Source organism: Vombatus ursinus, unplaced genomic scaffold (assembly GCF_900497805.2).
Source record: "Vombatus ursinus unplaced genomic scaffold, bare-nosed wombat genome assembly UNPS02014798.1, whole genome shotgun sequence".
Lineage (NCBI taxonomy): Eukaryota > Metazoa > Chordata > Mammalia > Diprotodontia > Vombatidae > Vombatus > Vombatus ursinus.
This window is the reverse complement of record NW_020954576.1, coordinates 55,528,650-55,551,770: the sequence shown is the minus strand read 5'-3', so window position 1 is coordinate 55,551,770 and position 23,121 is coordinate 55,528,650. Positions and strand designations below refer to the sequence as shown.

The 23,121-nt window shown below is 36.7% G+C and overlaps 1 protein-coding gene and 1 pseudogene across 1 annotated transcript in view; one reads left to right on the top strand and one right to left on the bottom strand.

The window, feature by feature from the left end:
• The window catches only part of LOC114049800 (tudor domain-containing protein 10-like), a 51,635-nt gene that overhangs the window by 12,189 nt on the left and 16,325 nt on the right, over window positions 1-23,121 (top strand). The window contains exons 3-4 of the mRNA XM_027871206.1: window positions 5,925-6,004; window positions 15,199-15,257. Coding sequence (XP_027727007.1) covers window positions 5,925-6,004; window positions 15,199-15,257 — 139 coding nt within the window. The remainder of the gene's footprint in view (window positions 1-5,924; window positions 6,005-15,198; window positions 15,258-23,121) is intronic.
• On the bottom strand, window positions 8,014-8,632 carry LOC114049776 (annotated as a pseudogene).

The window sequence follows — 23,121 nt, the reverse complement described above, 5'->3', positions numbered from 1 at the left end:
AGATGGAAAATGCTGCCCACATCGAGAGAAAGAACTATGGAGTGTGAATGCAGATCGAAGCATACTATTTGCTCTTTTTTCCCCCTTCTGTTTTGTTTTGTTTTTTTCTTTCTTGTTATTCCTTTTATTGGTTCTGATTCTTCTTTACAACATGACTAATGTGAAAATATATTTAATAGGAATGTATATGTGTAGCTTATATCAGATTGTGTGCCATCTTGGGCAGGGAGGGCAGAAGGGAGGGAGAGAAAAATTTAAAACTCAAAAGCTTATGGAAGTGAATGTTGAAAACTAAAAATAAAAAAAAAATTTAAAATAAGTAATAGGAAATAATTAATTAAAAAACAAAACAAAAGAGAAAATAAATAAAGGTTATCCTTTATGTATGTGCATTTGTTACTTTGAGTGCTTGTATGAGAACTGTGGACCTTGTAACCCAGTTGGGGGAATTTAGAGCTGAAGTACATTTGGAAGTTGTTTGAAAGCTCGAAGGCCCCAATCCGAGTTGTCTCTGAGATTCTGGAACAACATAACACTTTGTACACCCAGAGGGCAGCAACAGAACCAAACTAGGCCTTCCCTCCAGAAGTACACAGAGCCCTAGCCCCAATATCAAGTCTGAAATCAGGAAGTAGACAGGAAGAATGAGCAAACAAAAATGGAATCCCACCTTTAAAAGCTATTATGGTTACAGAGATGCTTGACACAAACCTAGAAGTAGAGAATGACTCCAAGACATCTATAAGCCAAAGCTCAAATTAAAACACAACTTGGTCACAAATTCAACTAGAATTCCTGGAGAGATGAAGCAAGACTTTAAAAACGAAGTTAGAAATGTTTTTGTCAATGAAATGAGAATGCTAGAGGAAAAATTGGAAAAGAAATGAGAGCTATGGAAAAAAGATATGAAAAGAGAATTAACAGTTTGGCATGAGAGGTACAAAATCTTGTTCAAGCAACAAATGCCATGAAAATTAGAATTGAACAAATAGAAGGCAATGACTCCATGAAACAAAAAGAAATATTAAAACAAAATCAAAAGACTGGAAAAAAAGAAGAAAATATAAAGATCACTACTTGGAAAATAGATCAAGGAGAGAAAAAAAATTAAGAATCATTAGACTATCTGAACTCCATGACTGAAACATGAGCCTAGACATCATATGTCAAGAAACCATATGTCAAGCCAATATCCAGAGCTTCCAGGTCAAAGAAAAAAAATATTACAGGCAGCCAGAAAGAAAGAGTCGAAATATGGAGGAGCCATAGTCAGGATCACACATAATTTAGCTGCTACCACTGTAAAGGCAGAGAACTTGGAATCCCATATTCCAAAAGGCAGAGAATATAAATAAGCTCCTAGACAACAATAACTTACCCAGTAAAACTAAATATAATACTACAGGAGAAAAAAATGGACTTTTAATAAGAGTTCTCCCAAGCATTTAGAAAAGACTTGAGCTGAGTAGAAACTTTGAGGTTCAAATAAAAGTTAAGAAAAACATAAAAAGGTAAACACTGTTGAACAGTGATAAAGGATTAAACAAGGATAAACTTCATTCAGACATGGAGAGATGATGTGCATGTCCCATCTGAACTCTATCATCATCAGTCATAGAGGGAGTCTAATTAAGCAAAGTCAGGGAATACTCTGTTATATCCTGATGACCTTAAGAGAAGAATGGAAAGAGGGGGGAAGAGGACTACACTCTGAGTGGGGGAAGGGAAAGGAAGGTTAGTAAAAATTATCTCACGTAATCAGGGTATGCAAGTAGAAGTCTGTACAAAGGAGAAGGTAGAAGGAATGGCTTACACTTAAATTTCACTCTCCGAGGTTTTATCCGGTCGATCAAAGGAGGGAAGAATACACCCATACACATGCATATACACTGTTGTTGAGTTGTGTCTGACTCTTTGTGACCCTCTTTGGGGTTTTCTTGGCAAAGATACTAGAGTGGTTTGCCATTTCCTTCTCCAGTGGAATAAGGCAAACAGAGGCTAATTGACTTGTCCAGGGTTACACAACTAGAAAGTATCTGAGATCACATTTGAACTCAAGTCCTCCTGACTCCACGCCCAGTGCTCTGTCCACTGAGCTACCTAGAGGGCTCCTATGCATATTCATGGTTGTGTACAAAGATACAAATGTAAGGGGAGAAGTGGGAATTAAGAGGGTAGATTAAGAGAGAGATTAATCCTAAACAAAGCAAACTCGAAAGTTGTACAAACATATTTATAGCATTTTTTGAGGCAGCAATGAATGAAAGAGAATCTGAGGGGATGTCCGCAAATTGGAAAGTGGCTGCACAAGTTATCATATATGAATGTGATGGAATACTATTGTGCTCTAAGAAACGATGAAAGAGATAGTTTCAGAAAATCTCGGGAAGATTTACATGAAATGATACAGAGTGAAGTTAATAGAATCAGAATAATTTGTACAAAGACAGTAATATGGTAAAGACAATTTTCAGAGAATTAGGAACTCTGATCAGTGTAATAACTAACCATGATTCCAGACAACTAATGATAAAATATGCTGCCCACTTCCTGATTGAGAGATGAAGGTCTAAGAGTAAAGAATGAGACATATTTTAGTGGGGTTTATAGCTGATGTGGAAATTAGTTTTGCTTTGCCATATACATTTATAGTAGGGGTTTTGTTTTTATTTCTTTCTCAATTGGACAGGGTTAGGGTGGGAGGGAGAAAAAGTGAATTTTTGCTGATTGAAAAAATGTAATTTAAAAAGAAAGCTATTACAATATGGCAGGTGAGAGATGATTAGAGTATTTGTGATTTAAGTGGAGAGAATGGGCCAGAATAGCCTATATATTAACTTTTGCATACAGTTTAAAACTGGAAAGGATAGCTAATGTGTTGAATAACTAGATTCCAAAAAGATCCACATACTATAACTATGGACAGAATCCAAAATGAGGAAATTTATTAGAGAAAAATAGAAATCCTGTGCATGAGTTTAAAAAAAATCAACTGTACAAAGGTTAGGATGGGAGATATGAAACTAAAAATCATGTCCATGTGAAAAACATCCAAGGTCTACAAGTGCCCTCTGAGTCAACTTTGTGAGGTGCCAGCCAAGAAAGTGAATGGGTTTTAATGTTGATTGCCCAAAGCAGAAGTATCTTAGTCTAGTGAAAAGAGCACTGGAGTCTGAGCTTGAACCCAGATCAGATTCTGACTGATATTTACTAACTGGGCAAATTGCTTAGCTTATTTGAGCTACAGTTTTTTTCTGGCCTATAAAATGAGGTTGATACTTGTACTGACTACCCCTCAAAATTGTTGTGTGATAGCCTTTGTAAATGTTAATTCACTATGTGGAATTCACACTGTATTTTTATAAAGTCAGTGTTATCATTATGGAAGTTGAAAATCCCACAATACCAAGCCCTGGTCAGACTATGTTTAGAATTTTGTGTACAGTTCTGGGTGCCACATTTAGGAAAGATTTTGATGATCTGGAGTACATCAATAGAAGAGGGAGACCATTTTGGCTAAGGGTTTCTTACATGGGTCAGTTCAAAGGACTGGGATGTTTACAATGAAGAAATGATTTTAGGGGGTATGTGATAGTTGTCTTCAAACATTTGAAGAGCTTTGGCTAGGTTTGGGAATTATCACCAAGATCATAGTCTTCAGCGTTGAAAGGGACCTATTGGGGCAGCTAGGCGCAGTGGGTAGAGCGCTGGCTCTGGAGTCAGGAGGACCTGAGTTCAAATTCAGCCTCAGACACTTGACACTAACTGTCTGACCCTGAGCAAGTCACTGAATCTCATTGCCTTGCAAAACAAATGAAAACTGAAAGGGACCTCAAAGGCCATCTGTTATAGCCTCCCCCTGAATTCCCCTCAATATCAACAAATTATTAAGTAGCTCAGTCCTCTGTGGGCACCCTCAGACTGACTCCACTTCTATAGTGATGGTTACAGGTCATTCATTAGTTATTTGTCCAGTGCTACCATACTGCCTGAGAAACTGAATCATACACTTACTTGATATGGTTTGGAGGGTCATAGAAATATATATCTAGAGCACTTCCTCTGAGGTCGGAGGATTTGGGTTCATAATCTTCCCTCTGAGGCTTATTACCTTGGGCAAGTAAATTTCCCTGTTCCTCAGCTTCCTCATTTGTAAAAGGAGGTGAGAGGTTGGATTAGATGGTCTCTGAGGTATCTTTCAGCTATAATCCTATGTAAAATACAGATTGTGTGTGTGTATATGTACATATACACATACACAGAGATGTGTTTATATGTAAGGGAGGTGCCCAATTAAGTAAATCAACTCATGCTTCTCCATTTAAAGTTAAGATGCTAAGCCTTTGTGTCTTAGTTGAGTCATCCAGCCATCACATTTGAACTATGAAAAGGTCTTGATCAATTTAGGGGTCTTTAATGAGCGATTAGATGAATGAGAAATGAAATTGCACATGAAATATTTGGATTTATAAGAATACTTGATAACATACTGTGGGGCCTGTAGAAAACCAAGGAAGATATTCCAACTAAACCTTGATAAGGAATTGAGTGGTGGGGGTGGGTGGGGTGGAGTAGATAGCAGAGTGTCAGTCTTGTTCTTGGGCTTTTCTCCTCCCCCACCTCTTTTACTGGAGAACTTTGAAAATTTCAGAGGGACGGAGGATTTGTGTTTTTTTGTTGGCAATCCAGCAAATTGAATTTTGGAGGTCCAGACTTTTTCTCACATTACGTCCTTAATCAAATGACAACAGTATTTGCATTGGGAGCCAAGGGCATATTGGATGTAGATTCAGAGCCCAACAGAAGAACTGCACCATAACAAAGAGTTGCTTCTTGGGTACCCCATGAAGGAAAGAAATGGATTTCCAAGAACATGGAGCTACAAATTGTACCTTTGCTACATGTATCTCTAAATTTCAGCCCACTTTACCCTGGGCTGTCTATGTACTGATGGGAGAATATGTATATTATAGATTTTTTGGTGGGATGTTTTATACTAACTATTCTTACTGTAACATTTCAGTAAATACTCCTTTCATGAAGCTAGTTAGCTAATTGATATGAACTGACAGTCATATTAGGAAGCATATTGGTAGGGAAACATGAGGTATATAGCATTATAAAATCACCCTCCACTCTTCAGACCTAACCCTAGAAGCCTGAGAGGACATGGTAGCTGACCTCTGGGCAGGCTGACCTGGCCTGTCAGTGAGAGTAGGGGTGAGAAAATCTCCCCAGAGCATATATATGTGCTGTTGCTCTCACTCTTGCTTGCTCTTGCTCTCGTCCTCCCCCCCCTTTCCCTTTCTCTCTCCCTTTCTTTCCCCCTTATTTCCTCCTCTCCCCCTCTGTTTCTTTCTCCTTCACCCTTTTCTTTTCTCTTTTCACTCCTTTTCTCTTTTTGTCTTTCTCAGTCTCTCTCTTCCTCCCTCTTTCTTTCTCTTTCTGTCTCTCCCCCCCATCTCTCTCTGACATAGATGGCTTTAGAAGTATATATCAACTTTGGGACACCATCACAAGATGGTCATAAAATTGTCGTTTTGTGTATGTGTGTAGGGAGGGTGGTACATAGTAGTGTCTTATTTAAATTTTATACCAGAACATGGCACGATGGAAAGGGTGCTGAATTAAGAATCATTAGGACCTGAGTTTGAGTTTTTCTCTGTCACTTAGTACCTATGTAATCTCTCAGTGCCTTTAGTACCCTTGTCTATAAAAGGAGGAGGTTAGATTGGATGTCTTCTGAGACCCCTTCCAACTCTAGCTCTCTGATCCAGCAAACAAAATAGTGACAGCATTTCAAGTAGAGAGCTTAACTTCTCTTGAGGTTTTTAAACTTACTGTGTGATCAAGTTTTATACAAAGAAAATCATAGGGGGAAGAATATTGTTTCAGAATTGATGACTTTGTTATGGTTATGGCAGGTCTGTGAGCAGTGGTGAACACCGACCCTTTACTAAGTACCCCAAGAAGAATGGAAAGTCAGAACAGCACAAAGCCTTGGGTGAGTAGGATCTAACGGGGCTCATAAAAATGAAGAAATCACTTAGGTGTTGCTATAGATGGTTGCTGGATAAGAAACCCTTCTTGCTCCCTGTGTGTGTTATCAGTTGATGGAAACACAGGAAAGAAAGTTGTAGGTGTATTTTGATATATCTGTTTTATATAATTATATGTGTATATGTTGTATATTTAGGTACCATAAGGGGAAATGAGAGAGGTACCCCCTTAGCATAGCATCTTACAGAGGAAGGTTACTGTCATGTATCATGTTTAATGGGGGTGGCTCCCATAACTAACTCAAATCCTCCTTGCCCACATCTTGGTTCACTTTTGCCTCAAGAGGTTATCACTAGTAGTAGGTCCGTGGGTCAATTTATGTTTATTTTATCAATATCTGCTTATAAACAGTCCTATTTCTAGAAATCTGTGCTTATTTGGGGATATTATATCATCTTTTTAAAAAATAAAATTTTATTGAATTCTTTTGATTTTATATCACCTAAATTTTTCCCGGTACTCCTTCCCCCCCACCCCCATTCCTGAGAGCCATCCCATATAAATAATAAAGAAAAAATGTTTAAAGAAAAAGTAAAACCAATCAATACACAAAAAAGAAAATCTATGCGATCTTCCACACCAATAGTTAGGGGCACTACCTCAGTGTGCTTCCTTTGCATTTATGAATTATCAATAGCATCACTGCCTGCTCCTTCTTTCCTGAGCCTCATCCTTGCTGAAGTGATCACATTATAAAAATCAAAACTTTTTCTCCAATCTCTCATAAGCATGCCAGCATTTAATCACAAAGATAAGAAATAGTGGCCACTAGATTTTTCTTTATATATATATATGTGCATATACACGCATACATATATACCTATGTAGCTGAATAGATATAGATATATAGATATACATATGTGTGCATATAGTTATACACACAGACACTCAGTATCCCAAAAGCAATTGAAGTTTAGAACTGATATATATATACATACATATATATATATAGATGTATATGTGTGTGTGTGCATATATACACACACATATACATATACACATCAGAGAGTGAAACAATAGAAAGGACAGTAAACAGTGGCAAGGGGGGGAAGTGTTCATTTGGATAGGGGGAAAATGGTACCTCATGCTGCTGCTTGCAGAGGCAGAATCAGCTTCTCCCTCATCTCAGCTTTCTTTCGAAAGGGGAAGGAAGTCATCCACCAACTTAATTAATGGATATTCAAGCATTGAACCAATTAAGTGAAGGGAGATGCAGCTCCCTCTAGCTACTCTACAGTCTCACCAATGTATGCTCATCAGTTCTAGAAGGGGAAAAATAAATTTTGTTCCTTAGACTTGAACAAAGATTCTCAGAAGAAGGGAGGAGACCTGGCACCCAGAGGTTGGAGCATCCTGCTTGATTGTTTGGCTTTTCTTCCCATCTCATAGATAACAGGAACAGAAGAATGCCTGCTTATCCCAATTTCTAGCCTTTTCCTCCCAAAATGGAGGAGCTTCTCCAAAAATGGAGTTCAAAGTTATCATCAAGTGATGAACTTTGATATAGTGGCTGTTTGGATTTCTCATCTTTAATTGTAAAAGGGCTACTTTCGTGTGTGTATATGTATATATATCAATCAGTTATTATATATCTGATACATCCTTTCATAGAAACTCACACATATATATACTCTCCTTTTATCATTATATCAGATGATTTTAAGGGACCCCACCCCTAACTGCGTCTAGTGATGAAAACATTTGTTCCTGCCTTTCTGTTATATGGAAGATTATTTTTCATTACTTATTCTCCAGGGCTGGCATTTTTCTAATCGCTCAGAGTTTAATCAGTGATACATATTGCAAATATTTTTCCTTCTGTGTAGGTTCTCTTCTAATTCAGTCTTGATTGATTTTGTTCACGCAAAAGCTTTTTTACATAATACAATTTTACATAATGCAATATACTTTTTTTGGACAAAAAGTATTTTTATTTTGACATCTGAATAAGTGTTAACTCCTTAGGACATGACCTTTGGCATCTTTTCCAACATATTCATCAGCTTGTTGCACTGTGCCTTTCTCAGAAACATAGATGCCATCCAGAAATTTTCTGATATCCTTCTTTTTGACTGTGGTGGCCTGTTGGATCAGGGCATCTGAGTTTTATGCAAATTCAATATCATTTCCTTCAAGAATTAACTCATCTTTTTGGGCTTGAGAAACAGCGCAAGAAACACCTGGTCTCATGCACACTCTTCAGATATACTTTTCACCCAAGAAATTTCTGATTTCAACAAGTGAGTCATTCTCTTGAATAACAACATTGATGGGGAAGTGAGCATACATAGACTTCACCTTGTAACAAAAACCCAGGGTAACACCTTTCATCATGTTTTGTACATGACTACAGATTGTGGACATGGTTGCAAATTCTTTTTGATTTCCCCATCACTTGTCCACTCAGAGCCTTTTTCTCTTTTTTTGCAAGGAGACTGAGCCCAACGTTGATATGGTTGAAATATCTAATGAGGATTCTTCTGGGCCCCTTCACAATAACTGTCCATCCTTTAAGAGAGATGTCAGCATTTTCTGGGATATCAACAGTCTGGTTGCTTAGTATGGTCTTCATTCTGGTCATGAATGGGCCACAGAGAGTTGCAATATACTTTTACATAATAGAAATTGCCTTTTTTCATTTTATGCTCTCCTTTCATTCTTCTTTAACTAATTATTTTCCCACAAGCCATAATTGTCAACAAGGTAAGGTAGATGATTTTCTTCCAGTTTTTTAATGGTAGCCTTTCATGTTCAGATTGCATATCCATTTTGAACTTATTATAATATATGGTATAAGTTTTTGGACTGAACCTAATTTCTGCTAAATTGCTTTCTAGTTTTCCTAGCAGTTCTTACACAAAGAAAATCCTTCCTTGATTGGCTCAGCTTGAATATATGAGATACTGGGTTACTATATTTGATTACTTCTGTTTCTTGCGTATCTCTTCTTTTCACCTGACCTTTTCTGTTTTTTAACCAGTACGTAGTTTTGATGACTATTGCTTTATAATATAGTTTGATGCCTGGTAATCTCATTTCCTTTTTATTCGTGTTTTCCTATTGTTTTCCCTTAAGATTCTAGACCATTTGTTCTTGCAAATTAATTTTATTGTTTTGCCTAGTTCTAGAAAATATTCCTTTGGTAATTTGGTTATTATAGAACTAAATCTGTAAACTAACAGATAGTGTTGGCACAAACTCTGAGCAGTGAATGTCTCTCCATTTATTTATCTTCTTTCTACAAAAAATGTGTTATAGTTGTATTTGTATAGCTTGAGTGTGTTTTGGTATGTTAACTCGTGTATCTTATACATTTTGTAGGTATTTTGAATGGACTTTTTCTTATGTCTCCCTGGTTTTTGTTAGTATTACATAGAAATGCAGATGACTTTTATGAATTTATTTCATTTTTTTTTAACTTCACTAAAGCTATGAGTCATCTCAATTAGTTTCTTCTCTGATTTTCCAGTGTTTTCTAAGTATACCATAATATTATCTGCAAATGAAATAATTCTGTCTCCTCTTTGTTAATGTTTCTGCTTTTAATTTTGTTCTTATGGCTCTAGCTAGCATTTCTAGAATTAATAAATAATAGTAAAAAGAAGACTCTTGGGGCAGCTAGGTGGCGCAGTGGATAGAGCACTGGCCCTGGAGTCAGGAGGACCTGAGTTCAAATCTGGCTCAGACACATAACACTTACTAGCTGTGTGACCCTGGACAAGTCACTTAACCCCAAAAAAAAAAAAAAAAAAAAAAAAGAAGAAGACGACGACTCTTTGATTTGCCCCTGTCTATATGCCCACTCCTGGCCTTAAAATATATGCTTTTGATTACATTAAAGAAGGGTATTTCCATGCTTATACATTTTAGGGTTTTTAATATAAGTGAGTGCTGCATTTTGTCATGCTTTTCTGCATCTGTTAAAATAATTGTGTGGTTTTTGTTTGTTGATGTAATTAATTATGCCAGTTGTTTTTTTTTTTAAATTTTAAACCATTCTTGCATCTCTGTGTGTGTACCAACTTGGTCATTTTGAATTTGGATATGGTACTAGTGTCCTTGTAGATATTCCATTTAACACATTTCTTTATCAGTATTTGTTAGTGAAATTTGTCTCTTTCTGTTTTGTCCCTTACTGGTTTAGGTATCAAGAATATATTTATTTTATGAAAGTTTGGTAAAGTGCTTTATTATGGAAGACAATTGATTTTTAGCATAGCTATTAATTACTCTTTAAATATTTGATTGAATTGTAAATCCAGGTGACCCAGAAATTCTTCTTTATTCCTTCCTCCAAACCACCTTTGGCAGTTCATTTGTGCCCTGCTTGATTTTCTTTTTCTGAGATTGATTGGTTTATTGACTTTTCAAAAAGCAGCTCTTGATTTTGTTTATGAGTTCTATTAGGGACAGTGATTGAATCTGTGATTTCATTAATATAGGAAATTCTGTGATGAGGGAACTATCTCTACAAATACAGGTTCAGAATCTTTTCTACAACTTAATAGGCTTAGAGAATTAAGTCACTTTCCTAGGGTCACATAGCCAGTATGTGTCTGAACCATTCTTCCTGACTCAAAGGTCAGTTTTTTATCTCCTGTGCTGCACTGTTGTCTAGCAGTTTCACATTCTTTTTTATTTTAAAGTTTTTCTGTTTCTCCTCTATTTGAGATGTCTTCTTTTGTATTTTGTTTTAGGGTTGCTAATTTGTTTTCCAGTCTTTTTATGATCAATTTGTTGATCTTATTTTTCTATTTCAGTTAACATAATTTTTTTTGAGAGAGAAAAATTTTCCTCTGAGGTCTGCTTGATCTGGGTCATATAAGTTTTACATAGTCTCATTGTTATTATGTTTAATATAATTATTTTTTAAGATCTGTTCTTTGACCCATTTAGCTGCCCATTTAGGTATGTAGCCTTTGCTCATGTGGTCTTTATCAAATTAATATTTTTATTGTATTATGGTCTGCAAAAGATATTTGTTTTCTTTTTAACATTTATTTATGATTCCATTATACCCTAGGGCAGATCCATTTTTTGTAAAGGTACCGTGGAATAATAAGTAATGTATATTCTTCCATTCAAAATTTTCTACATATCAGTCACATCTAATCTGTTGAGCTGTTTTTAAAAGAATATTCATCATTTTGTACCAGATTTTCCTTCTTGTTTAATATCTTTCTCAGTTGGATAAATCCCATAGAAACATAAAGCTGCTTGCTGTTTTTGTGTTACTATCAATGTCTTTTTTGCAATTCTACTACGTTTTCTTTTAAAAACATAGTATGCTATTTGATGTGTGTATATATTTTAAAATGCTATTTTTGTTTATGGTACCTTTAAACATTATGTAGTTTCCTTATTTGTTTCTCGATATGATCAACTTTTGTTTTCCTTATCTGAAATAATCACAGTTATTGCTTTTCTAGAGTTGCCTGAACCATAGTAGATTTTGTTCCATCCCTTATTTCATTCTGTATTTATCTATCTGGTTTAAGTCTGTTTTTGTATTTGCAAAATTGTATTTTTGTATTAATAAATACAAATTTTTTTGATTGAAAAATTGTTGGATAATTTTAAATAATTTATTCCTCTACTTTCTTTTTGTTGGGTAATTTAATCCATTCACTTTTAGAGCTATAATTAAATTTGTGACTTTGTTAAATTCTTTTATCTACATATGTTTTCTTCTTATGTTGTTTCCATGTAGTCTCTGCAGTTTGTGGTCCATATACAAATCTGCTTCTGTTCCCTCCTATTACCCAGCCTTTCTCAAGTTCACTGAGTTTACTTGATTTGTCACTGTCTCTTTCCTATCTTCCCCTTACTCTCCCCAGTTCAGATGAATGGTATAGCCAATGCTAGCTTTCTTTATCCCTGCTACCCCCCAAAATCTGTCTTCTTAATTTCAGTGACATTAATTTGTAATGTTTCTTTTTTTTTGTTTTTGTTTTTGGTTTTTTGTTTTTTTTGGTGAGGCAGTTGGGGTTAAGTGACTTGCCCAGGGTCACACAGTTAGTAAGTGTTATGTGTCTGAGGCCGCGTTTGAACTCAGGTCCTCCTGACTCCAGGGCCAGTGTTCTATCCACTGCGCCACCTAGCTGCCCCTGTAATGTTTCTTTCCAAGAAATGTTTTCATTCCATCCCCTTTGTTTCTCCTTTCAAGATGCTCTAAAATCTGTTCTCAGAAATTTTAATCCTCAGTGAAGCAGCAGGATAAAGTTGAAAGCTCTCTATAACTCTATGGTTCGGGGGAGCAATTCTGTCCTTTTTTTTTCTCCCCACTATCAGTTTTGATGTGATGACATCTTTCCCTTTAATATGCCCTCGTCAATCCACTTTGAGCTATTCCTTCCCAACAAGTGGGAGTTAGTACTTAGAATATGACTGTTGCTTAGAGAAACTGTTTTCCTAAAGTGTATCACCCCTCCCAACAAAGTTCAAAACTCCTGTTTTTACCCCTCTTGCCTCTGTGTGTTTGCTTCATGGTGTTAGCAGATCATTCCCTTTTTGTTTGTTGGCAGGAACCATCATCTAGTCTTCTCTTTGTGATTTGTCCTTCCAGGTTTTCTCTTTACTTTCCCAGTGCCCCAAAGGTAGGAATAGAAATGGAAAGCCTCTTGTCCACCTCTCCTCTTAAGTCTTGATTGGTCTCTTCAAGCTCACTCCTTCTTGTTCCACACTCTCTTCTTTATCATCCCACCACCAATTTTATGGATTTGAGGAAGGGTCATATAATGGGTAGAATGCTGGATTTGGAGGCAAGAAAATCTAGATTTGAATTCTTACTCAGATACTTAACTAGCAGGTGACCCTGACCAAGTCACTTAACCATTTAGCCTCAGTTTCTTCACTTGTAAAAGAAAGCAGTTGGCCTCAGTGACCTCTGAGGTTTCTTTCAGCTCTGAATCTGTGATCCTATGATTTACTAATGAGATTTTTTTTTATTCCTGAAATATAAATTCATTTTTCCCTCTTGTTTTCTTCTTGATTTTATCTTTTGTTCCTTAGATTCTTTATCCCATTGATGATCCCTTTGCATTTCAATGTCTGCGCCTGTGTGTTTTTTAAAAATAAAAGAGTAAACAAGACTTCTCTACCTCACATTATGGCTGTGTCTAGCCCTAGCCACATAAAAAACCGTTTCATTTTTTAGTTTTTCACTGCTATCTGAAAGTGTTCAACCTGTAAACTAATAGAACAAAGTTAAAACCCTCTTTACCTGTGCATTGTTTTGAAGTCATGGCTTGAATGATTTCCTTTTGGTGAATGTCCAATTGTTTGCTTTGATGATTAGGTTTAACTTTGCAAAATAAATTATTTTTTTCATGCCAACCAATCTTCTTTGCTTTTTGGAATATTATGTTAAGATTTTTCCTTTGATGTCTTATGTACACTGAGTAATGAAGTTTATATCACTGATTGTCATTGAAATATGAAAGATTTTTATTCCTTGCTGTCTGCAAAATTTGTTGTTATTATTTTGAAGTTTGGCTATGATTTTTCTTGGAATTTCTTTGTTTTAGTGTTGTGTAGATTCCTTCGATCTGTCTTTTGCTGTCTGTTTCCACTCTTTCTGGGCAGTGATTTTCTAAAATATTGTATTCAAATTTTTTAATCATGCCTTTTTTCTGGGACATCTGTAGTTCTCAGATTATCTTTTCATATCCTTTCTTCAGTTTCCATACTTGTAAAAAAATTTTGTGTTCTTTCAGTTCTTTGTTGTCTTTTGATTTTATTCGCTCAGTTTTCCTTCTGCCTCTTCATTTTTGTGGGCCACAAAATTGTCTTTTTCAGAGAATCTGTTATTTGGGAGAGTCTCATTTTGTTCCAGATTCTCTACTCTCATTATACTTGTTGATTTCTTCCTTGAGAACTCTAATTTCTGATCCTATTTCTTTGATATCATCTTGTAATTCTTTGATTGTTCTTCCTATCTATATAGGAGGTTTTTAGAGTTCTTTTGTCAGAGGACCTTCCAAAATTTTTTGTGATTTATTTATTCATTTTAATATTTGGGGCTTATTTTCTTTGGTTGTAAAGTACTTGTTCATCGAAATGGTTCTTTTCAACTGCTCATTTCTCTTTCACCATCCATTATTCTGCTGGTGTTTCTATGTTATTTTTTTAAATAAATTTTTAAGCACATTCATAAATATGCTTTTTAAAAAAACTCATCAGTACTTTCTGTTTGAGGGGCCTAGGACTTTTATTGACTTCCTCCAGTCCTGGTCTGTTCTCTCTTTTCTCATAGATCTGTGGCCCTGAAGGGATTGGAGTGATGGATTAGGCCTACCACAGGAAGACTTTTGGAAGTTACTATGGTTGAACCAATTCATCTTTCTTTGTCATTCCCATTGTTCTCAGTTCCACATTTTCTTTCTTTTTTTTTTTTTTTTTTTTTTTTTTTTTTTTTTTTTTTTTTTTTNNNNATTGGAATGGAACTTCTGGGAATTATTCAACTCCTTTACTGGATTTTCTTCAGTTCATAGATTGAGGAACTTATGGAAGAGGGTACACTGAATAATTGTGAGGGATAACTTTAGAAAGACCTTTAAAATTATCTCTTTTCCACCTTTCACTCTTTCTATTGGGTTCCTGTTTTCTCCTTTACAGAATTAGTATTAAATAATTGTAACCAACCCCTCATTTCTGTCCCGTTCTCCATAACATGCTTCATCTGGCTCTACAATTGCCCATTTTTTTCTTCTCTCACCTTAGGGCTAGTCTGACTCAGAGGCCTCTCTGTGTCTCCCTCCCCCACTTTAGCTAAAGAGCTAGGGCTGGAGTAGTTATCTAGAGTGCCAGAAACAATAGAAATGGTCTTTAATGTTTTGATATGTTTATTTTTCTGTAACAATTACTTTGTGGTAGGTTCTTCTAACTTTTCCCTTCTTGTCATTGTATTTTTTTTGCTTGTGAGCATTTTGTAGTTTATTTGGGGTGGTAGATAGGGAGCTGCTGTAGGATTACCCCTCTCTCTGCCACCTTCTCAGAATTTTCCCTGTCCATCTGTTTTCATCAGAGAAGTTCATTCATCAGAGTCATCCATAATCCTTTTGGGTACACAGCAATGCTACATTAAAATGGTGTTATAGACAGTCTTACTCTTAATGTGTATTTTTTTCCTCTCTATAGGACACAGGAAGAAAGAATCAGAGGTGTATGTTGGAAATCTTCCATTGGACACCAAGGAGGTATCACTCCCCCTGTTTGCAAATGGTTCTCTTTTCCTTTCTTGTATAAAATTATTTTTAATCTTCTTTTTGGAGGTTTGCATGTTCAAGCCAAAATTTTTTTATCCCACAGATTTGGAAGAATAAGTTTAAGAGGATTTGAATGATAGAGTTATCCCTACCTTATTCAGTTGTCCATTCTCTAGACATATGGAGGGGATCTGTGTCACAGATAATTCAAAATCCATTAAAAAATTTTTTTTGGAATGTATTCAGCACTGTGAAGGAAACTCAAGTTAAACTTTTAAAAGTGTCTGCTGTGCAGAGCACTAAAAAATGACAGTTCCTGCCTACCCAGGTGAGGTGAACTGGGGATTAGTCATACACATAAGGTCATTACTGTTATGGGACTTTAATTATACCCCACAAAAGTATTCAGTTCCTTGAGAGCAGAGACTGTTTCTTCTTATTTTTCTTTATATTTTCAGGGCCTCATCCAATGCCTGGCACAAAGTAGGTGCTTAATAAATGCTTATTGATTTGAGTAGTTGAGGAGAGTTGCAGAGAGCTATTTAACAATACAAGAAGATATAATTACATGCTAAATTGTGTAGTGCTATAAATTCAGAGAAAAGGAATCCTTTTTTGTCCTTATGGTAGATGATAGACTAGTCAGAGGAAGGTTTCATGAAGAATGTAGGACATAAAGGATGGATAGTATTTGAATCATTGTAGCAAGGGGACTTAAATGATCAAAGGCACAAAAATAGGAATGAACAGGAAATATTCATGGGACAGCAAGTGAACTAACCTAACCCTAGAAGGAGGTATATATGGGTAAATTGGAAGAAGTAAGGTTACACACCTGTGCCAAATTAAGGTGGATTTTTGGCCAAGCACAGGTTTGGTAGGGATAGGATACCCAGAGCTTTTTGAGCAAAGTAACATGAAAGTAGAATTTAAGGAAGATTAATGTGATGATTATTATATAGGACATAACTCTCGTGGTGAGAAATCAGAATCAGAAAGGCTTGGTGTAGGGGTCGAACAAAAGTGATGGCAAGAATAGTTGATAGGAAAGAATGGATAAAAGCAAAGTCAAAAGAAAAATCCACAGAAATTGGTGCTTATAGGATATGAAAGTTGGAGAGGAATAAAGAGTCATGGATGACTCTTAGGGTTTCAAGACTAAATGATTAAGAATGGTGGCACCATTGATGGGGGAAATAAGGGGAAGTTTCTTGGGGAGGAAAATGTTGAATTTGAGGCAATGCTAAATAGAAATAAAGGACTAGGACTTGGGTAAGAAGAATAAAGTAGAGATACAGATTTGGAAGAAGTGATTTTTTTGGGGGGGTGAGGCAGTCGGGGTTAAGTGACACAGCTAGTAGGTGTCAAGTGTCTGAGGTCGAATTTGAACTCAGGTCCTCCTGACTCCAAGGCCAGAGCTCTGTCTACTGCACCACCTAGCTGCCCCAAGAAGTGATTGTTAAAGCTATGAAAACGGATGACCTCTTCAGGGGACAAAACAGAGTGAAAGGGGGAGCTGAGGGTCTGACTGATCTATGGAATACTTGCCATTTTTTTTTCAGTCATTGATTTATTGATCATCTACAACAAGCAAGCCACCATGCTAGACTGAGAGAAAAAAACTCAGGAGATGCAAACTCCCCCCAGACTATTTTTATGGAAAAAAATAGGCTGTCAGTAGTTAAATAGGGCACTGTGAAAAATGCTAAGCAATATTGGCAACAAATGCTACAGGAATTGAAGAGGGAGATAGCATTCTTTTTCCTGTTGGGGTATTTGAGTCCTTAGCTTTTGAGGTTCCTGCCAAACTTTAAAACTGTGGTCCTGATTTTTGAGCTCAGCTTTGAAGAAGCTAAGGTTCTATGCTAAGATGGTTCAGTTATCTTAACAAGGTAAGAATACTCCCTCCAATGATTATAGCCCATCCTTGTCTTTTCATCCTTGCAGCTATTGTCCATGATTTCTAATAAATCCTCCGTAAGGAATTCCTCCATCGTGTTGAGATATTCCTCCAGATCGCTTGACACTGCATGGTTCCCAGTGGAGTATGCAGGCTCTCTTCCTATTATTCGTCCTTGCAATATAATTGGCCTGCCTCTTCCAGTTCTATGTCTTTCTGATGACATTCTGATTCTTTTTCTGTATGATTCTTCATTGCTAATGTATTGCTACCTACTCAGACCTACTATTCTTCTTAGTTTACCCATTTCTGTACAGAGAGCCACCATGCATGGAGGTCTGCAGCCTGAGTCATCCTTGACTCCATACTCTTACTCATCCTATATATCTAATCAGTTTCAAAATTTTATTAACTCCACAACTTCTCTTGTGTCTATTTTCTCATCACTCAGATGGCCACCACTCTAGCTCAGGACTTCTTTACTTCTCATGTGGACTATTAGTGACCTCCTATTTGGTCAACCTGCCCCAAGTCTCTCCTCCGATTCTTTTTCCACATAGTTGTCTGAATGACATTCCTAAAGCACAGATCTGACATTCTTAATTACAGTCAGAAGAGTCAGAGGAAATGGGTTTAAATTTAAGTTTTGCCACTTATTACTAGTGTGACCAAGTTGGTTTGCCTGTCTTGTCTTCAGTTTCTTTCTTCATCTGTGAAATGAGGGGGACTAGATGATTTCTGAAATTCCTCTCCACTCTAATCTGTGATCCTGTCATTCCGTACTTAAGAAAATCCAATGACTATGACTTCTGTGATCAAATACAAATTCTTCTGTTTGGTAGTGAAAGCCCTTCACGACTTGGCTCCAGCCTACCTTTCTAAGCTTATTATTCCCCTTACATTCTCCATGGTCTAGCCAAATAAACCTTTATAGGTTCCTTCTTCCATGACATTCCATCTCCTGTTGCTGTTCTTTTGCATTGCTGCCTGCCGTGCCTAGAATATACTCTCTTCTCACCTCCACTTCTTAGAATCATACTCAACTAAGATACAGTTCTTGCATGACGCCTTTCCATATTCACATCCCTCCCAAGCCCAAATTACCTGATATTTATTTTCTGTATTCTTTACTTTAGATGTGTCCCTGTCATCTCCCCCTATAGAATATAAACTCCTTAAGGTCAAGGACCATATCATTTTTGTCTTTGTCTCTTCACTGCCTCCTGGCAGATGCTAGGTGCTTTTCTTTAATAATATTTTCCCCAATTACAGGGAAAACAATTTTGAAAATTTTTTTAAAATTTTCAGTGTCAATTCTTCCTCCCTTTTTCCCCTTCTCCCTCCCTAAGTTACGAAGCAGTCTGCTATAGATTATATATGTGCAATAATGTAAAACATAATTCATATTAGTCATTTTGTAGAAGAAAACTTGAACCAAAAAAGAGAATAAAGAAAGAAATATAGCAGAGTGGAGGGAAAAGGCTTGCTTTGTAGGCAAGGGAATCTGAAAAGTAACAGAAATGTTCATTGCGTAGAATCATGGAATCATTGCATAGTTTCATGGAATGTTAGAGCTAGAATGGATGACCTTACAGACCTATGCAAGTGCAGCTCTCCATTTTGCAGATAATGAAAGTGAGGCCAAGAGAAGGAAGGTCATTTGCCTGTGGTTACATATTTGCTTAGACAGGAGACCCAAGACTTCTGATTACAAGTTTAGTGTTTTTACCATTATACTGCATCACATGCCACAGAGGCAGTGAATAAAACAAGGTCAAATTGAGAGAAGGTTTTGTATAGGTGGTGATAGGTCAGAAGGCTGGAAAAGTAGATTGAGTGCATACTGTGGAGAGGCCTCTAATGCCAGCTCAGGAAATTGTAGGTCAGTACTTGGACATTTAAAGTTTGTAAGCAAGAGGTGACATACAGTGTCATATAGTATAAGAGCAACAATTTCTTAAGTAGATGATCTCAGCAGGATTTGGATTTATAGACCATGGACCAGGCCTTTAGATATGAAAATGACATGTTTGTAGTCAGGGCTAGAATATAACTCATGAAAGTAAGGAATATATTTGCTTGGAGACCTGCAAATATGATAGAGTGCTTTAAATAGTAAAAAGAAGGAGGTAGGATGAAAAGAACCTAAGTATCTGCTAAGCCAGATCAGAGATTTTACTGAATCTTAGAGTTGGAATGAACATAGGAGATCATCTGGTCCATCCAACCTGTATGAAAACAGGTATGAATCAACTCTACAGTTTTCCTCACAGTGGTTTAGTCAGCTTCTGCTTAAAGATCTCCAGTGACTGAGAATTCATCAGTTGGACTTGGAATGAGGAAATACCTGTGTCTGAATTTTGCCTCCATCACTTACTAGCTATATAACTGAGACAGTCGCTTAAAACTCTGACTCTGTTTCCTCTTATGTAGAATGAAAATAATACCTATAGTATTTATTTTACCAGATTATTATCTGTGTAATGTATGTAAAGTACTTTGCAAGGCTTAAAGTTTCATATGAATGTCAGCTATTATTATAAAATGGGAGGATTGGACTAGATCTCAAAGGTCTCTTCTAAATTGTTTTTTTTTTTTAAGTCCTTTGTCTAAAGTCCTGTTCTCTTTTGGGATAATAGAAAGAGAAGCAGTGTAGTATAGTGTGTAGGATGCTGGACTTGGAGTCAGGAAGACCTGGGACTGTCATAAGGTGTTTACTAGCTGTGTGACTGGGAGAATCACTTAACCTCTCTATGCCTCAGGTTCCTCATTCTGTAAATGAGAGGGCTGTACTTGTTGACCTCTCAGATCCCTCCCAGCTCTAACTCTGTAATCCTGTGAAAGTATACTAGATTTGGAATCAGGGGACCTGAGTTCAGATCCTGATTTTGCTGCTCACTAGTGTGAACTTGGGCAAGACACATCTGTCCCTGGGCCAGATGACCTCTAAGGTCCTTTCCAGCTCTAAATCTATGACCTTGTAACAATTTGAATTGCCAAGTTCTGCCTCCTATTGAGGCCAAGATCTGCCTCTCTGTAACTTCTACTCGTTCTGCTTTTTTTTTTTGCTTTCTGAGGATAGGCAGAACAAATTGACTTTCTCTTCTACATGTGTTTAGTTCTGAATGCTGCATTTTAGGAAGGATACAGAAAAATTAGAGCTTTTCCATGCAGAGGAGAGTGACCAGATGGTGAGGAGAAAGGGGAGTGTCTCAAAACTCTGCTGGATGAGAAGTGGCTGAGCTGATTGAGGACGGCTGGTCAAGAGAAGACTGGAGGAATATGAGTGCTCTCTTGAAGATGAAAGGTTGTCATGTGAAAATCTCAAGTTAGAACATAAAAGGTCCTAGAGAGAGAGCCAGGGAGGGGAGTTTCCTAGGCAATGCCATAATCTCAGACTCCTAATTAGCAGAAAGGAAGATTTCTTAGGTAGCATGATTCTAGAATCTAGCCTTATATTGATAGAAGGCAGGTCTCTTGGGTAGTAGCAGACTCAAAGATTGCCTTGCAAATAATGCCAATCATTTGAATCAGCAAGCATTGATTGTACCTGCTGTGTGGAGGAGCTGAGGGAGGCATTGAGGATACAAAGACTGTAACACCTGCAACTGAATATCTGCCAATATGATATGCATGCCACCTCTGTCTTTATCTAAGTCATTGATAAAAATGTAAACAGTATAGGGCCAAAAATAGATCTCTAGGACACGCCCCTAGAGACCGCCTGCCAAGTTTAAATTAAACCATTATAAGCCAGTAACATTTACACTTTGAGTCCATCCATTTAATCAGCTTTGAATTCATCTATTACTATTTAGTCCACATCTCTCCATATTTTCTACAAGAATACTATGAAATATTTTATTAAATGCTTCACTGAAACTTAGGTCCATTGTATCTATAGCATTCCCCTGAACCTACCAGTTTAATAACACTGTCAAAAAAGGAAATGAGGCTAGTCTGTCATGACTTGTCATTGATGAAGCAATGCTGGCACTTTGTAATCACTTCTTCCTGTGCTCATTGCTCACTAACCATCTCTTTAATCATCTATTCTAGAATTTTCTCAGAAATAGAAGACAAGCTCATTGGCTTGTAGTTTGCAGATTCTTTTTTCTTCAGTTTTTTGGGGTTTTTTTAGAAAATCTGAATATTTGTCCTTCTGTAGTCCTGCAGAACCTCTTACATTTTCAGAATATTTTAAATGCCACTGACAGTGGCTTAATCACGTCTACTAGTTATTTCAGTATCCATGTCTATGTACTCTGACTTCAATTCATCAAGTGAAAGAAGGTGTTTTCTTTTGGATCTCCTTACAGGTAACAACTCCCTGTTAACCATTTGTTCAGTTATTTCCACTCTCCTTGGCAGGAAACAAAACAGAAGCAAGATGAGAATTGATCACTTTCTCCACCTCACCTCCCAAGCAGCATTCCTTTCCCTTCTTTGATCTTTTTCCTTCTCTCAATGTAACCTTTTAAAAACCCTTTTTGTTGTCCTTAGCTTTGCTTGCCAGCTTCAGCTTAATTTGAGCCTTCAGCGCTCCTGAGAGTGTTTACACTACCATGCCATGCTCTTTTATTCTTCTTTTATTACCTACCCTTGCTGCCATCTTTTGTACACATCTTTTTTTTTTTTTTAAAGTTGGTTGGTGAATTCACTGTGCATCTGCATTGATCTCTTCAGTTAACTTTTTTTTCTTTCTCATTAGAATTGTTTTCCTTTGTATCTTAAGAATTTCATTCCTGTGCTTCCTGGGATGACATTGCTTGTAGGATTTTAGTTCCTGGAATCCTGTTATTTTTTTTCTCTAAACCCTTTGCACTTCTCTAAAAATTTAGAGTGCATCTCTGACTTTGTCAAGCTTTTGTCTTCTCCATTACAAACTCAAGAAGGGAATAGTCACTTCTCCGAAAGTTTCCTGTCATTTCCATCCTAGCAGCCAGTTCCTTTTGTTTTTTATGAATCAGATCCTATATAAATTTTTCCCCTAGTTAGTTCATCCACCTTTTGAAGGATGAAATCTCTTCTAGACTTCAGGTCCAACAATCCAACACTTTGACACCTAGCTTTCTATTTCTCTTTCTGTCTAGGTGGTCCAAGGTAGATCGTAAAGACAAAATTGTTCCTTTTTTTCCTCTCCATTGATCTTCTCTCAGATCTTCTCCATTATGCATCCTGTGTCTGGTTTCTGGGTTTTTTCACATGCATATAACTTCTTAATGCTATTCCACTCCCCCTTTACGTATCCTGTTTCTTTTGAATAAGCTTCATTAAGAGCTAAATTCTAGTCCTGGATTTCATTCCACCAAATCTCAGTAATAGGTCACATTTGCCTGATTCCTCTTGCTTGTTGCCTAAATGTTTGCCATTTGTGTATAGACATTTTGAGGCAATGAGTTTTTCCTTCTGGCACCTTTCTTGGATTTTGTCTCTTCTGAACTAATAGGTGATTTAACTGCCATTCTTCTTCCTTCTTTGTAAGTTATTCTCAGTGGTGTATTGTTTTCTGGTTAACAGTAGACATTTTTATCCCTCCCTCTGACCTATCCATTTTAAAGCTTTTTTTATTAGATCAGATATTAGATTTGTTGGATTATGAGATGCCCTATAAATACATTCTTACCAGTTTTTGTTAGATGTACTCCATCCCTATCTAGGTGTCTGTTACCTGTTATAATAGCTATAGTCCAGAAATTCTGATCTCATTCTCAGCCACTATTTTCTTATCCACACAAGTATTTATCAAATTTTTTCCTCTTCTGCATCCTTCGCCTTTAGTAGGTTACAGTGAGGGGAACAGAGCCAACCTGTAGTCTGTACTTTTTCTCCAACTTCATAACCTTTGACAGTCTATCTTAAGTTCCTTCTAGCAGTATCATTTGTGCCTATGTGAATTGCCAAACGTAAGGAGTAGTCATCTGTCTTGGGAGGTTCTGTTAGGTTGTGTCTATA